The following is a 15,343-nucleotide window of genomic DNA, read 5'->3' as shown; positions in this document are numbered from 1 at the left end:
ATCACCAGCCCCGCGTTCGTCCCTCGACACAGCTCTTCGTGGGTACCTTGTGGACACATGGTGGTGCAAATCTCAAACTCTCTACCACCCGCTGCTCCCTGCAGCCCGTTGAGCTTCCTCGCCTTCCACATCCTATCCTGCATCCATGCATCACACGAATGCAACCGAAGTTTTAGTCACAAAGGCTGATCGCAGTCCCTGGCTGTTCAACTTGTTTTCGCTATGCCGTCAACAGCATCATTGCCACCCATTCGGGCCTTCTCCGCTAGAGCTGTCTAAGACGGCCGATTGAGATGCGGGGTGGAAAATCTTACCTCATTCAGTGCTCTTGCAGCGACACGGTGGCAAGCACCTCGAGGGGTGGTGTGAAGAGTCAACCCTTTCATGGAAGCTACCCCTGCTCCCTTGCCGACGCCTACAACGTCATTTGAGCAAACGACTTTGATGGGAACAGCGTCAGCATCATCAACTGTGCTGATCCTCCCATGGGGTATCCTTCCACCGGGGAAGGTTTCTTGAATATCCATGCATCCCGTAGCTGAAAGACAATTGCGCATCAAGTCTGGGTTCACTGAGACCATGATTCGTTAGCCAGAAAGCAAGTTGCAGTTGTGCCTTGGTATAGCGGCGTGGTGCGTGACAATCGCTGTGAATCGCGATGCGTTTGCTGCACAAAGATATCGGTATGACTTGCCGAAGAATGCTTGCTTTTTTCCGGGCGCATTTCTGACGGCAGCGACAATCAAAGTACCGACATGTGTGTCGATGGGCTCTGCCATGCGACCCGAACCCATTGCGAAAATACGAGAACGAAATTCCTTTTTTCCTTGGGGTGCGGGCATGTCCGGGAATGCCCACTGACGAAAGCCTTCGAGACTGCGATAATTTGGGGATTTGGAGAGGAAGTCGGGCGTGGCAGGAAGAGGTTTCGGTGGCAGCAGCATTATTTGGCATGCCGGCGGTCGGCCATCCTAATCTTCTCGGTTGTTGTGCTGGCAAGTGCTCAAGCTGAGGGGCCCTTGAGGCTTGTCGAAGCTTGCACCCGTCTCAGGTCCCACGACAGGATTGATGCGCACGCAAATACCCAGCATTGTGTCCGAGTTTGGGCCACTTGACGAACTCACAGTGTGTTGCGAATCCTACCCTTTCATTCAACTCAAGGCCTGCCCCAGGTGGTGAAAATGCCTCAAACATATCAGTGCAGGTAGGGGAGCCTGCGCGGCCACCTAGCCATATTCAACGGGGGCACTTGCCGGGGCGGTCGGAAGCATTGCCGGATGTTGCGCCCGTAAACAACTCTGAAACGCAGTGGTGGCAGCGCCCAATTTTTTCCCAGTGGGTGCGAGAACCACAATAATTAATGGTTCGCTGCTTGCATGGGAACGCCGACTTTTTGCCCAGTGTACAAGAAGCCCGCCAAAAATGCCTCAAATGGAACCCCATGTTGTCGCGTCGGCGCAAAATGGACGCCGAACTCTTTGGCACCCTCTCTCTCTCTTGTCCCCCATAGCACTATCGATGGGTAGCTTTGGTGGGCTCCTTGTGTAGGGCACGAGTAATCTTCCGTAGTAGTATGAGGGAAATCTCGACGCAGACAATCTGGGCAGGTTTGATATCCACTGAAACACGCGACCCGAGGCTCCGGCAGGGACAACCCGACAGACGCGGCTTTGCAGAGAGGAAACGATGCCAGATAGTGTACGAGGTACTTATCAATTATTGAGATCAACCACTAGCCACCGCGACAGCCGGGGAGGCTTGTTGCAACAGGGCTGGAGGAGGGTCGAGCTAGAGATACGAGAACCTCCATTATTTGGGAATTTGAGCGTTGCAAGCCGCAGGATCCCAGTCGGCGCAATTTCTGCGGTCATTTGCTGTTGTTTACAACTGTCCCCAAATATGTCGATAATAATTTTTCGGGGCCCAGTGGATTGGCCAGCACTGCTGCCCCGTTCGCATGGAAAGAGCCTGATGGGCCGTGATAGGAGGAGCTCGGCATTCCAATCTAGGGGCCCGACTAGGACCAAAAACCCGCTCTGCAGCGAGCGCTTGTGCCTCGCCTGGCGCCAGTAGTGGAAATTCATTTACCTCAAGCTTGTCAATCTAACTGTGGGCCTGGGCTTTGTTTTGAATCTCGCAAAAGAAGAAAGCGCATCTCGCGGAGTCGGGGCTTTCCAGGGCAGAACGAACAGGCTTATTCTGGATCTGAATCATGTTGAGCGAAGTCTCCAACGCTTAGACAAATGAGGCGCGACGTGAAGATCAGTCCGGGCTGCGAGAGCGATGAATAATCGCCGGGTTAGGCACGGCCGGATATCTGTGGAATGGATAGCATGGCTGCTGCTTTGGGAAGCACGAGGAGCAAATTTCGATGACGGCAAGCGGAAACCCCAATGCAAAGGCCTGCGTGGCATGGCCGCACAAAGCGCCGAGCCGCCCTGCTGGAGGGCAGAGGTCGCAGAGGAGGGTTGAGTGAGCGTCATGGGTCATTAAGTTCTGCCGCGAGCTGGGGGTGCCCATGTCGGAGAAAGCCATCGAGCTGGGGCCGATGTTTGTTTGCCCTCCAAAAAAATGTTCAATGGGTTTATGTCGTCGTTTGAACGTAATGGTAAATTGGCGTTACATGGCAGTACCGTTGGAACGGCTATAAAGCCCTTTCAAATGACGGCGACGGTGAGATCGATGCCACTCCTAGCCGTTGCCAGCTAGATTGGGTGGCGGGCCCTCCATTCTGCTGCCGACCAATGCCGCCGCTTCCTACTGGACCGGTGACGACCAAAAGAAAGGATACGACGTAATGAGGTCAGCGTGGGCCACCGGGCCAGCCCATATTTCCGGACTCAGGCATGCTTCTTCGAGCTTGCACCCGGGGAGGGAGAGACGGGCTGTTTGAGATGGTAAGCGACAATGGTGACACTGGACCAGGTTTGGGGGCAAGCCACAACACAATCACAGCCCTTCGTCGCTCACCCTCCAGGATGGCCGGAAGGATTCTTTGTCCATGCAGTTGCAGCATCGTCGATGGCGTTGCGAGATGCTAGATGGCGAAGTTGGCTGCAAGATGCCATCATCCCCGATTACCCTCGTTGGCGTTGCCGAAGCGTCCGCCGAACACCATGATCAACGCAGCGGCGTGGATGGATTGACCACGGTCAAGAGAATAGAACCAAAATCAAAATTCCAGTGCTGACGATCCCAACCCGGCGGCGAGGGGCCATGGTGCCTAAACACTTGGTGGCTATGGAAAGTGAGACAACATCACACTCCCCTACAGAACTTCGGCGATGAGTGACAGTGCTCCAAATAGACAATGAGGGTACGAGTCCCTCCGTAGTAGTGGGAGGGACTTGTCCTCGCAGCGCCTCCCCAAGGAGGAAGAATCGAGCTACCAACCGCTGTTCCCCCGCGCAGGGTTGTAGGGTAAACCCGCAAAGTCAGCTTCCACACATATGTGGTCTTTTGGTGCTTCGAACAGAGGACGGAGTACGTGGACAGTGACTCTGTGAACGCGTCTACATCCTGCACCGTCGGCGGGAACAGAGCTACAGCCTTTTACCCCGGGGGTCTGTGTGGGATCAAATAACCCACCGTCCCGCCAGAAGCAGAAGAGCAGCAGGGAGCGAGATTGCAATCAGCTCAGGTAATCGTGCTGGTCAATTGGAGACGAGCTGCCCTGAATCCTGACTCATGCTCATACATGGCTCTGTCCGACGGACGGGGGATGTGTGATTCTGGGGCAGCTATTCGCCTATTACCAAGTTGAGATAAGTAGCTGCCCAGCTATCACAAGCCCTTGGGTTTAGAGATGCAGTAATAGTGTGTGCGAAACCAATCTTCGACAACATGAGTGGTGGGATGAAGATGCAAGAACGAAGAAGGGAAACAAACCGACTGTGCCTGTTGCATCTTCCTTGCATAGCCCACGTCATTGGGCGTTTTTGCTAACCGGCAAGCGGTTGACAGCCCCGAACGGTAGATACACATTCCCTGAGGCCAGAGGTTTCCGGGGCGCTGTAGGGGCGCTCGGAGCCCATACTCAACAAAACAAAACCACATTTTTGGGGGTGAACGGAAAAGTTGAGCCTCTCCGGGCGGGCTGTGGGTAGATACAGGTGGGCGCCCGGTTAAGGGGCCCTGAAATCATTTACATTCAAGCCACTCTCGAAGCACCAGATATTATTGCATGTCTTCCTTTCTCGTATGTCTGCTGCTTGCTGTCACTGTTCCTCCGGTCCTCACTGAGATAAGCAAGTGCGGAGGTTCTTCTGCTTTGGTTCCTGTTCTCGACTCGTTCTCTGTTCCCTCAGGTCCTCATCAATCCGGACCAATCTCAATCTCTCCTCTTGGTTGATTCCACACACCCTTGCAACCTTTGAGTAACTCCATCCTGGACCCTCTGGCTTAGGTCGGCGTCACCACTCACCAGTGAGGATCTAAACCCCATCCCAAACTCTGTCTGTTGGCCTGCGTTGGGCTAGCCGGCCCCAAAAAAAAACTCGGTCTGCCGAAAAGAATTTCCACTGTGCGTATTTTCCGGTACAGCCATACAGGTCTCATTACCGCCGCCCCGACCGCGTCTTCTCGCCTTTTTACTCTTCCCTTATCAAATGGCTCACACGGCATGCTCGCTGACCTCAAGCTCAGGGAAAGCTTAAGCAGCCAACCAGGTTCCACGCCTAGGACCTTGTCCGAGCTATCGCAGCTTTACGGCTTGACGGATCGCTGGTGGAGCCCTGGTTCCCTGCAAACCCTCCAGTCAACACTCGCATCCGTGCGGACCTGTCGAGGTGAGTTACGGTCCATCAGAAGCTGCTGCTCTTTTTCGCTCGCATCTTGTGAACTGCTTTTACCTTTAAAGAGGGGTTGCACGCTGCAAGCTCCAGTTTCTGTTCCTCTCCTTCCTCCAGCTTGGTCTTCACGCCTGACCTTGTTGTCGTCGTCCTTTTTTCTTCCTCTTTCTTTGTTTTCTTTTCCTGCATACTAACCTCTCCACTCCATACAGTCAACCATGGCGGAAAAGGAAAACAAGGACCTCGAGAACGGTGACCCGAAGAGAGAGAGAATCTCCTTCGCCGACGGATGGGATCCCGATAAAGATGAGGGCGAGTACGCCAACCTCATCCGATACATTTCCACCTACCGAGATCGTCGTTTCTCCAAAGCCCCCTCCCAGGTCTCCGGTGACGATGTCGGCGATGCCACGAAACAGAAGAAGATGCCCTTCTACAAGAGAATGTTTGGCATCTCCGGTGGACCAGGCGAACTCTATGAGGTCCCTGAGGAATGGCTCAACACCGACATCAAGACAGGTCTGACCTCCGCTGAGGTCGAGAACCGACGAAGAAAAACTGGCTACAACGAGTTGACAACCGAGAAGGAGAACATGTTTCTCAAGTTCATCGGCTACTTCAGAGGCCCCATTCTCTACGGTACAGTCCCGCCGGTTTTCCCTCCGCGTGTGGTGACCAGATTTCTAACGCCATTGTAGTCATGGAGCTTGCTGTCCTGCTCGCTGCTGGTTTGCGTGACTGGATCGACCTCGGTGTCATCATCGGTATCCTGATGTTGAACGCCATCGTCGGTTGGTATCAGGAAAAGCAAGCTGCCGACGTCGTCGCCAGCTTGAAAGGTGACATTGCTATGAAGGCTGAGGTCGTCCGTGACGGCCAAATCCAAGAAATCAAGGCTCGCGAACTGGTACCTGGTGATATTGTAAGTTTCTGGCGACGCGTTTCCGACCGAATCCGACTGACATTGCTCTCACAGCTCATTCTCGAGGAAGGTTCCGTCGTTGCCGGTGAATGCCGGCTGATCTGCGACTTCGACAACCCGGCCGGCTTTGAAGAATACAAGGAGATGGTCAGCGATCCTGAAGGATACCACTCCAAGAATCACACCGACTCCGATGACGACGAGGAGCACCACATTGGTCATTCCATTGTCGCTACCGACCAGTCTGCCATCACTGGAGAGTCTCTGGCCGTGGACAAGTACATGGGTGATATCTGCTACTACACCACCGGCTGTAAGCGAGGAAAGGCCTATGCCGTCGTCACTGAATCTGCTCGTGGCTCTTTTGTCGGCAAGACCGCGTCTCTCGTCCAGGGTGCTACCGACCAAGGTCACTTCAAGGCCGTCATGGACTCCATCGGTACAGCTCTGCTCGTCTTGGTCGTCTTCTTCATCCTGGCCGCATGGATTGGTGGTTTCTTCCACAACATCCCCATTGCCACCCCCGAGCACAGCTCCGTCAACTTGCTTCACTACGCTCTTATCCTTCTCATCATCGGTGTCCCAGTCGGTCTGCCCGTCGTCACCACCACCACCCTGGCCGTTGGAGCTGCTTATCTTGCCAAGCAGAAGGCCATTGTGCAGAAGCTCACTGCCATCGAGTCGCTGGCCGGTGTCGATGTGCTCTGCTCCGATAAGACTGGTACTTTGACCGCCAACCAACTGACCATTCGTGAGCCCTATGTCGCCGAGGGTGAAGATGTCAACTGGCTGATGGCCTCTGCCGCCCTGGCGTCCTCGCACAACTTGAAGGCTCTTGATCCTATTGACAAGATTACCATCCTGACCCTCAAGAGGTACCCCAAGGCCCGTGAGATTCTGCAACAAGGCTGGAAGACCGAGAAATTCATGCCCTTCGATCCCGTCTCCAAGCGTATCACCACCGTCTGCACGCTCAAGGGCGAGAAATGGTCTTTCTGCAAGGGTGCGCCGAAAGCTGTCCTGTCCATTGCGGAGTGTGATGAGGCCACCGCTAAGCACTACCGTGACACTGCTGCCGACTTTGCCCGCCGTGGTTTCCGATCTCTCGGTGTTGCCTCCAAGCGCGGAGACGAGCCCTGGAAAGTCATTGGCATGTTGCCCATGTTCGACCCTCCTCGTGAGGATACCGCCCACACCATCTTGGAAGCCCAGAATCTCGGTCTCAGCGTCAAAATGTTGACTGGTGACGCCATCGCCATCGCCAAGGAAACCTGCAAGCTTCTCGCTCTCGGTACCAAAGTTTACAACTCTCAGCGTCTCATTGCTGGTGGTGTTGCCGGTTCTACCCAGTACGACCTTGTGGAGAAGGCTGATGGTTTCGCCGAGGTGTTCCCTGAGCACAAATACCAGGTCGTCGAGATGCTGCAGCAACGTGGCCATTTGACCGCCATGACTGGCGATGGTGTCAACGATGCTCCCTCATTGAAGAAGTCTGACTGCGGTATCGCTGTCGAAGGTGCCACGGAAGCTGCCCAAGCCGCCGCTGATATCGTTTTCTTGGCTCCCGGTCTCAGCACCATTGTCGATGCCATCAAGGTCGCCCGTCAAATTTTCCAGAGAATGAAAGCCTACGTGCAATACCGTATCGCTCTCTGCTTGCACTTGGAACTGTACTTGACCACCTCCATGATCATCATCAACGAAACCATCAGAACTGACTTGGTCGTGTTCTTGGCCCTGTTCGCCGATTTGGCCACCATTGCTGTCGCCTACGATAACGCTCACTACGAACAGCGACCTGTCGAATGGCAGTTGCCCAAGATCTGGGTGATTTCGGTCTTCCTTGGCTTCCTTCTAGCTATTTCCACCTGGGTCATCCGAGGTTCTTTCTTCCTGCCCTCTGGTGGTCTTGTCCAGAACTTTGGCAACGTCCAGCTTATGCTCTTCCTCCAAGTCTCCCTGGTCGAAAACTGGCTCATCTTCGTCACTCGCGGTGGCCAGACTTGGCCATCTTGGAAGCTGGTTGGCGCTATCTTCGGTGTCGACGTCCTCTCCACCCTGTTCTGTGTCTTTGGCTGGCTCGCCGGTGGCAAGGACGAACTCTTCACCATCCCCCACGACCACTTCACCCAGGATTCGTACAGCCGCGATACTTCGATTGTCACCGTGGTCGTCATCTGGGGCTACTCGATCGGTGTCACGATTGTGGTTGCTATCGTCTACTTCGTTTTGACCAGCTTGAAATGGATCGACAACCTTGGCCGCGCCACTCGCAGCCACGCCGATACGACCATGGAGAACATCATCTCCCACCTTAGCCGTGTTGCTCTTGAGCACGAGACCGATGTACACGGCAAGTCGAAATGGGTATTGGGCAGCAAAGCCACTGGAGAGGAAGAAGGTGAGTTCTAATTCGATGCCCCCTTTAACATCATAGATCCGTGACTAACTGTTTTACAGAGGAATAGATGTAGAGTGTTGAAGATCGGGGGATATGAAGATAATTCGCGACTGGCACTGAAAATGGGGTGGAGGATGGTGTCGCAATGCACAGAAGAAATCATCTTCTCTGTTAATTTCATAATCTGAGCTAATGGGTTCGTGCAAGCTACAAATGGGATTGTGTTGTGTGTGGAATGAACAAAAACGCAATGGAAACTATCCATCCAACCGGAACAAAACATGACATATGTATGCCTTCCGCAGCACACACACATTGAAGAAAAAGAACAAAGAGACCAACAAAAAACACTGGGAAAAAAAAGAAAGCAAAGTCAGCCAGACACAAGACAGACAGAGACAGACAGACACACTCAGCAGGGGTCAGTTCTACCTTCGAAGCTGCTGTCGTCGCAACCAAGATCTGTGTTTGTCTCAAAAGCCAGCTTCTCGTCAATCCGTCCGTCTGTCTATCCCAGCAGTCCTACACTTTCTTTCACTCTCGACTTCTGTGCTCTTATTGTCTGTATGTAGCTTTGTCTCGAAAACGCCATTCTGGCTCACGAGGACCTGAAATTACTAGTTACAATTTTTGGTCGGTCTTTTGTGTTTTGTTCGTTTCGTTAGTCTGTTTCTCATTGTCCCCCGTAACTCAGTGCCTTTCCCCAACGTGTCTTGACGTTGGCGTCAACGTGGACGCCGATAGAGGCGTGTGGCGACGGAATAGATCACAGATTCAAACACCATCACCATCAACACTGTCTTTGAAAACCATCCATCTACCCATCCCACTAGAACTGGTCATGTACGAATAGCATGTCATTGTGAATCAATCTGGTAGATAAGATTAAGACCTATGGCGAGGGTGAGGGTGAGGGTGAGGGCGAGGGCGACGATATTGTAGAGACTCACGACACTTAGGTGTGTGTGTGTGAGAGAGAGAGAGAGAGAGAGAGTGAGTTGTCTGATGCAGATCGATGGACTCGACACCCTGGGTTGTTGCGATATCAAATTTATGTTGGAATTCCACAGGGTCGAGTCGGGGCTGGGGCTCGCTCCTTTGAGGAAGGTCGTCGTCGGGATCAATCATGGAGGAATGGAAATGGGAGTGAATGAATGATCGATAGATGGATCGAATGCTATATACAGAATGGTACGGAATACCACTCTCCAACCAAGCCTCGGAGCAGCAAACGGGACAGGAAAGATAACCACGGGAGGGCATGATTGCCCTGTAACGCACATGCACGTCCCGCATCAGATAGGGATGGGAAGAAGGACAGGAATGGCATGGGCCATCGAGTCTCACAGTTCCCACCCCTTTATCCTCCTATGTACCATCAGAGCAGGTAGGGTCGTCACGACTCCACGGGATTGTAGGCTCCCACCCAGACAAAAAGCGCCCTCGCCTGTCCCCTGAACATTCAACTCCCTCTTCCACGAGCGAGCGACGGGAAGGTGGGAGACTAGGCAAGGTGGCAAGGAGATGAGGAGGAATCCAGCCTCGCGCCACCGGCCAAGGTAGCATCAGTATCTATCTCATCATGTCGAGGCGGGCGCCAGCTTCCGGTCATCCCCGTGCGAGACTCCGCTCACCTCCTTCTCGCCCAGGAACCAGGAACCAGGAACGTCTCGGCACACCTGCAAGGCACCCGACGGAAAGACCCTGTGAGGAGGCCCAAGACTGCGTGGCAAGCGGAGCGGAGAGGAAAATCGAGGCGAAGATCGGGAAGGCAGGTATTGGATAGGACCACATGGCTGGAGCCCCTCATCTCTCTCCTGTCAGATCCGTTGGATAGCCACTGAGAGTCCACGGAGCGAGAGCGACCTGATCGATCCCCTCCGAGGACCGTTGGTCTCTTGACCCTCCTTTGATGCTTTACCGTATCGAGCTATCGTCTGCAAGTCATTCGCCTGGCTTTCCTGAAGTGGCACAGGGCCAACTCGGCCCCCCCCTTTTGGGGCGGAACATTCAGCCTCGTATCGAGCGGCAGCCTTGCACGACTCGTTCCGGCCCAACATCAAATGACACGACATTGAGATGTCGAGCGAAGAGTAAACAAATCGAAGCATAAAAATAAACACGCATACAATGAAATGAATCAGGAATAGTAGTAATGAAGGGGGCCGCGTCACCTCATTTTTCAACATTGTCAATGCCGAAGAGCCTCGAACATTGTAGCACTTTGTTTGGTCGTTGGGTTCCACAGTGTTGATGCCCAAGGGCAATAGGCAGTAGTCTCTCACAACAGAAGAAAGCCTGAGGTGACTCATTGGCGGATGTTGACATGTCAATGCCCAATATCTGACCGGAAATTGTCAATCTTGGGGTTGAGTTGGAGATCATTTGCAGAGAAACGCATTCCTTTGTGGCATTCAGAGCGCGAAGCTTGGGGCCCTGGTCTCGACTCTGCATGCATAGACAACGCGTCAGCTCGAATATAAGACAGCAGCATCTTTGGAAACCATGCGTGATGCTGCATCCGTGTCCAGCGAATGATGCAGCTTCCACAGAGGACTAAGTTCTGTCCAATGTTATGGGCTACTCCTCGTACTGAGATGGTCCTTCTGAGGTCGCTCGATTGGACAGCGAAGACACCTCATTAAGCATGCAGCTGCCATAGCTAGACAAGCCGGATCTTGTCCAAGAGGATATTAGTTTAGCGTGTATGGGGCGGTGGAGATGGCTCCTTCAGGGGACTAGTTTGAGGCCGGTATCAAACAGGCTCGGCTGGGTTGATATTGCAGCCTTGTCGTTCTCGTTATAAGGGGCGATACACAGACCTGTCAAGGTCTCTCTAGACCATCGAAATCACGCTCCAGGAGAGCCATTGGTGTTCTTGTCGCCCACTTCGTAACGCTGTTCCGTAGTTTTAAACAGACCTCCTCAGTGGCATCCTCCCTGCTCTTTCCGCCGATTCTCCTCCTCGCGCGTCAATTCCAGACCCCGAGGGGTTTAAATTCGGGTGGAGAGATCAAGAGTGCCGGGGACTGGCCTGTTATGAGATGGCACACATGAGGAAGGCAAACGGGATCGTGTGTCCGAGGAAAGGAGCTGTCTCTTCTACCGTGGCAAGGAGAGCGCACTCTCAGTCGAGAGTTGTTGCTTCAATCGCCATATTGAGCTGTGTATGCTATCTTAGTAGAGAAGGCCGCAGTGGAAGTTGTTCAGGGGTGCTTACCATCGTTGATTGCACAATTACATCGACACCAGCTTGAGCCACACGGGAACATACAGCAAAGAACAGAAGTCCTCAAGGAGGAGAGACAGGGACAAACAAAGGGTTCCTGGTGCAGCGAAGCCCTAGACTCCGCTCGTCCAGCAACAACAAACCCCCTTCCAAATCCAGGGTATATGATCAGAAATCTCACATTCTTGAGCCACAACTCACAAAGATAAGATCAAAATAAGACCACCGGGTTGGTGTAGCGGTAGCATCACTGTTTCTCATACTCAAAGTTTCATCAGCTTTGATGTGAGAAAACACAGTCGCCCCTGGTTCGATCTGGGATGCCGGCGAGATCAAGCCTCCTATTCTATTCTGCTCCTTCCTCTTCTTTTTTTTTTTGCTGCACCATCCAAGATTTCCAAATCTCAGTATCGTATTGCTCTAGTGTCTTTGTGGAGAATTTGAATTCCCCTATGGGAGGATCGCGGTGACGAGGTAGTAAGGATCGGAGTGAAGTGAATGCTAAGACAGGTGAAGTCTGTAGCAGGATGCAATACCCACGTGTAGGGACGGGGCAGATCAGGGCTCGGGAGAGGATAGATTGCATGCCCCCAGAGTTAACAGCACATGGTGATGCTGATGCCTGGAGTCAAGGGAGAGCGAATTCCAGTACTATATTCAGGAAGGTTTGTAAGACTCGGGGACTCGAAATCACGTATCAAGCACAAAGGAATCATCTCGTGGACAAGAAACTCAACTGGGTGGCTTTGGTTCCTGTCTTTCTCAAGTCGTAGACGACTGCAGTGAAGCAGCAAAACGCTCTGCCTGCCCGAAAGTGTTGTTGTTGTAGTTGTTGTCCTTGGGCTGTCACTATTCTTGAGAACAAAACACAATCTCCATTGTCGCGTCAGGGAAAGTGTCCACTTTCGAGAATGCAGCGGGTCGACAATGAGCAGGGATGTGCCGTAATCTGCCTCAGCCTGGCACAAAGGTGCGAAGGGAGGCCATGTCTTCTCGATGTGATGAAATGAGATGGGCTGAATCACTCGGGTGTTGCGGAGCTGGACTAGGCGGCCAGCAGGTGTCGCAGCGGTTACTGGAGTCTGCAGAAAATACCTGGAATGGTGTAGCGCCCCAGTGATATTGACAGGCACGGAGAAAAAACCATTCATTGAGTGGTCCTCCGGGTAACGATCCGAAAGGGAGGTTCCGTCCTTGAAGCAGAGGGTACTCCCAAATTTCCACCAGCAGGGTCAACATAACACGCAGACCAGGCTTGCTGTTCATCCCAGCCATGCAGGGAGCGGAGGTGGTAAGCAGGCTGTGCTGAAAGGGACAAACACTTTTTGCCCCAGCCATGCACTCGTTAGGTGGCCCGCTGGGTCGACGGAGTCTGCGCCATATGCATGGTCCTGAGCCGTCGTGCTCACCCAGCCATTCCACCATTACTTGGAAATCATGCAGCAGTGGACAGCGAGCCAGGCACCAGGGAGGATAGGAGTCAATGTAACTGTCGAGGGCTCAAGGATACCAATCAGTGACGCATATAACATCCCAGTTCACTAACTTGCGGCGTTCCTCCGTTTCTTGTCCATACCCCCTTCAGTCGAGAGATTCAAATTGGGCATGAGACATGCACGGGTCGTCCCGACTGACTCGAGGCGCTTGATGCCATTACACGGGGAAGGACGGGGGGGTGTGCACTAGTCGCCGATTGTGAAAAAGGGGCGTGTTTACCATCACACGAGTCTTGTTCAACTTTCGCTGGACGCATTCGGAGCGTCAACCATTCCCCGCCTCTAGTTCTTTCCATAGCGAAGAACAAGGGTACGTGATGCCACCAAGACTCGTTGGAACTTCACTTTCCGTGGTAATGATATCGTATCTCTGGCGGGTTGAGCGAGGAGTCATGGAAACGCGATCGTGACCTGTTGAAGGCCATGGTCAAGCCAGGATTGGCGCTTTGCCAGACAGCTGTCCATATCGCGGCCAAAACGACCTTGCAAGAGTTTGCCATCGAAAGTGGCCCGCCTCATGGTCCTACAGGAATTGTAGCGTGGAATATTCTCGAGCCACCCGGACGCCCGTCGAGGCGAGAAAAGTCATGGCGTCGTTGCCGATGGAGCCGCGACCGCCAACAAAGAGACAGCCTCAACCCGACCAATCTCGTCACAGATATTCACCATCCTCTAGTAACAGGCCCTGGTTAGTCTCTTGCGGAAGAAGTGCATTGGGTCGCCTGAGGTGGCATGGTAGAACAACACAGACAGCGCACGAAGTCCTAGACAGAGGAAGCAAAGCAAGTGGTATGTCCCGTCTTTCGTATGCGCCATGTCTCCTGCAGGTTCTGAAATCCTCAGCAAGCGGCCGTTGCCAGCCAGCCGGGAATGATCCCCAGACCTTTTCTTGAAAATCTGTTGCATGTAAGAAGCGTGAATAAATCCGAACGACCGCCTTACGCCAACGCCATAGCCTCCTGCAAAAACGAAGCCTGAGGTGATAGGCCGAGGGCTGCTGTGATGGAGGGAACGCTCTGCTCTGGTTCCACAAGAGTGGGGAGTGATTCAACCTCGTCAGGCACCGACGGTAGCGTGATCACGAGATGGGCCCTTCAAAGCCGTGGATTTTCTTCTGTGACCCAAGCCCTCATCTTACTAGGTGCCATGGTGCAGGCATCCCAAGAAATATGTGTGAGGAAATATGCATGGCTGTAATTCACCCTGTGAGGCACCGGGCGCTGCGAAAGATGCAGTAGGGTAAGCAAGCCCCTGAAGGGGTCGCGCCTTGTTGCTATTTCCTCCAAGCCCACTGGTAAAACGTGGTCACCTCTTATCCTACTGCAATGTAGCGGTGAGGGTCGACGGTCAAATGAGCGGAAATTGGTACAGCCTTCCTAAAATCCTTCCGTCGGGTTCCTTGTTCGAGAGGGATGTTTGAGAGCCTGGGAAAATTAACTTTTCTTTCTTGAATATATAAGACGAGTTGTCCGGCCGCAGCAGCCATTCTTTCCACCATTTCATTTTCACAGCAAGCAGACATTCTGTTCAGATACACCTTCTTCTGCTGCGCCTGCAATGACTGATCACCAAGCGAGCATGGGAGACTGTGATAAAGAAGACCCAATGCAGTCCCTCGCAGCGAAGGACGGGAGCGACTCGGAGGAATGGTCCCGTGGTAGGTGAAAATTTGTCCATTCTTTTGGCTGTTGAAGTTGACAGTTGTTCGCAGCATGCTCGAGACAAGCTTCAGTTGAGCCAAGCGACGCCGACGCCGGTAACACCGAACAGCCTGTGCGCCACAACAGAAATAACAACAGCAACGATAGCAGCGGAAGTGATGGCAGCGAGAGATCAGGTGTCGACACGCAGCCTAACCTTGCCGATGTATACGAGCGAGACTGCCGCCTTACCCTGTGTTTTCCTGCCAGGATGGCAACCCCGCCGTTCCACCGTCAGGGGTCTGGTGGAGGTTCGCAGGCATCCCTGTCCTTTGGAACCCAAGCAGGCGATGGCCCAGGTTTTGATGAACCACAACAGCCAAATGGCCCCGAGGAGCAAACCGAGCCAAGGGACACAAGCAATAACAGGAGGCAGGAGGAGCCTCAAGCCAAAGCACCGGCCAAGCGTAAGGGCGGATCTTCGCAGTCATCCAAGAGGTCTACTCGTCGCAGAACATAAGCGGGCAGCCTGTAGTCAGACAGTTAGTGGCAACCTGGATTGACTTCAGGATCACTATCACACGGAGAAACCATGATCAGAGAGAAGATTGATTCAGCAGAGTGGGATACATTCTCGAAAGCAATCATCAAGCAAGGCCGAGACTGCTTCCAGCGCCCACCTCAGGCTAAGGATGATACAAAGTTCATCACATAGGATAAGGACAAAAAAAGAGCATTTTTCACATACCCAGTTATCTTTTGAGATCTGCCACCATGGCGTATGTTGCCACGGTTGATAAAGTAACAGGGACATGCTAACCAGCATTTGTCATACAGAGGCGGGGGGAAGGAGGAAAGAGAAGAG

The 15,343-nt window shown here is 53.1% G+C and overlaps 2 protein-coding genes across 2 annotated transcripts; both read left to right on the top strand.

Moving 5' to 3' along the window:
* Positions 1–5,008: 5,008 nt before the first annotated feature.
* Positions 5,009–8,180, top strand: AYL99_02738 (plasma-membrane proton-efflux P-type ATPase; the record flags this gene model as incomplete). Its single annotated transcript, XM_018834254.1, has 4 exons — positions 5,009–5,429; positions 5,489–5,712; positions 5,767–8,113; positions 8,173–8,180. 4 exons carry the CDS (start codon positions 5,009–5,011, stop codon positions 8,178–8,180), a joined length of 3,000 nt encoding a protein of 999 aa, XP_018696878.1.
* Positions 8,181–14,395: 6,215 nt separating this feature from the next.
* On the top strand, positions 14,396–14,998 carry AYL99_02737 (hypothetical protein; the record flags this gene model as incomplete). The annotated part of the gene is made up of 2 exons (XM_018834253.1): positions 14,396–14,495; positions 14,550–14,998. The coding sequence occupies 2 exons, from the start codon at positions 14,396–14,398 to the stop codon at positions 14,996–14,998; spliced, it is 549 nt and encodes a 182-aa protein (XP_018696877.1).
* Positions 14,999–15,343: the final 345 nt, after the last annotated feature.

Source organism: Fonsecaea erecta (assembly GCF_001651985.1).
Source record: "Fonsecaea erecta strain CBS 125763 chromosome Unknown Scaff2, whole genome shotgun sequence".
NCBI lineage: Eukaryota > Fungi > Ascomycota > Eurotiomycetes > Chaetothyriales > Herpotrichiellaceae > Fonsecaea > Fonsecaea erecta.
Note: the sequence above shows the minus strand (reverse complement) of the source record. Positions and strands in the feature narration are given on the sequence as shown.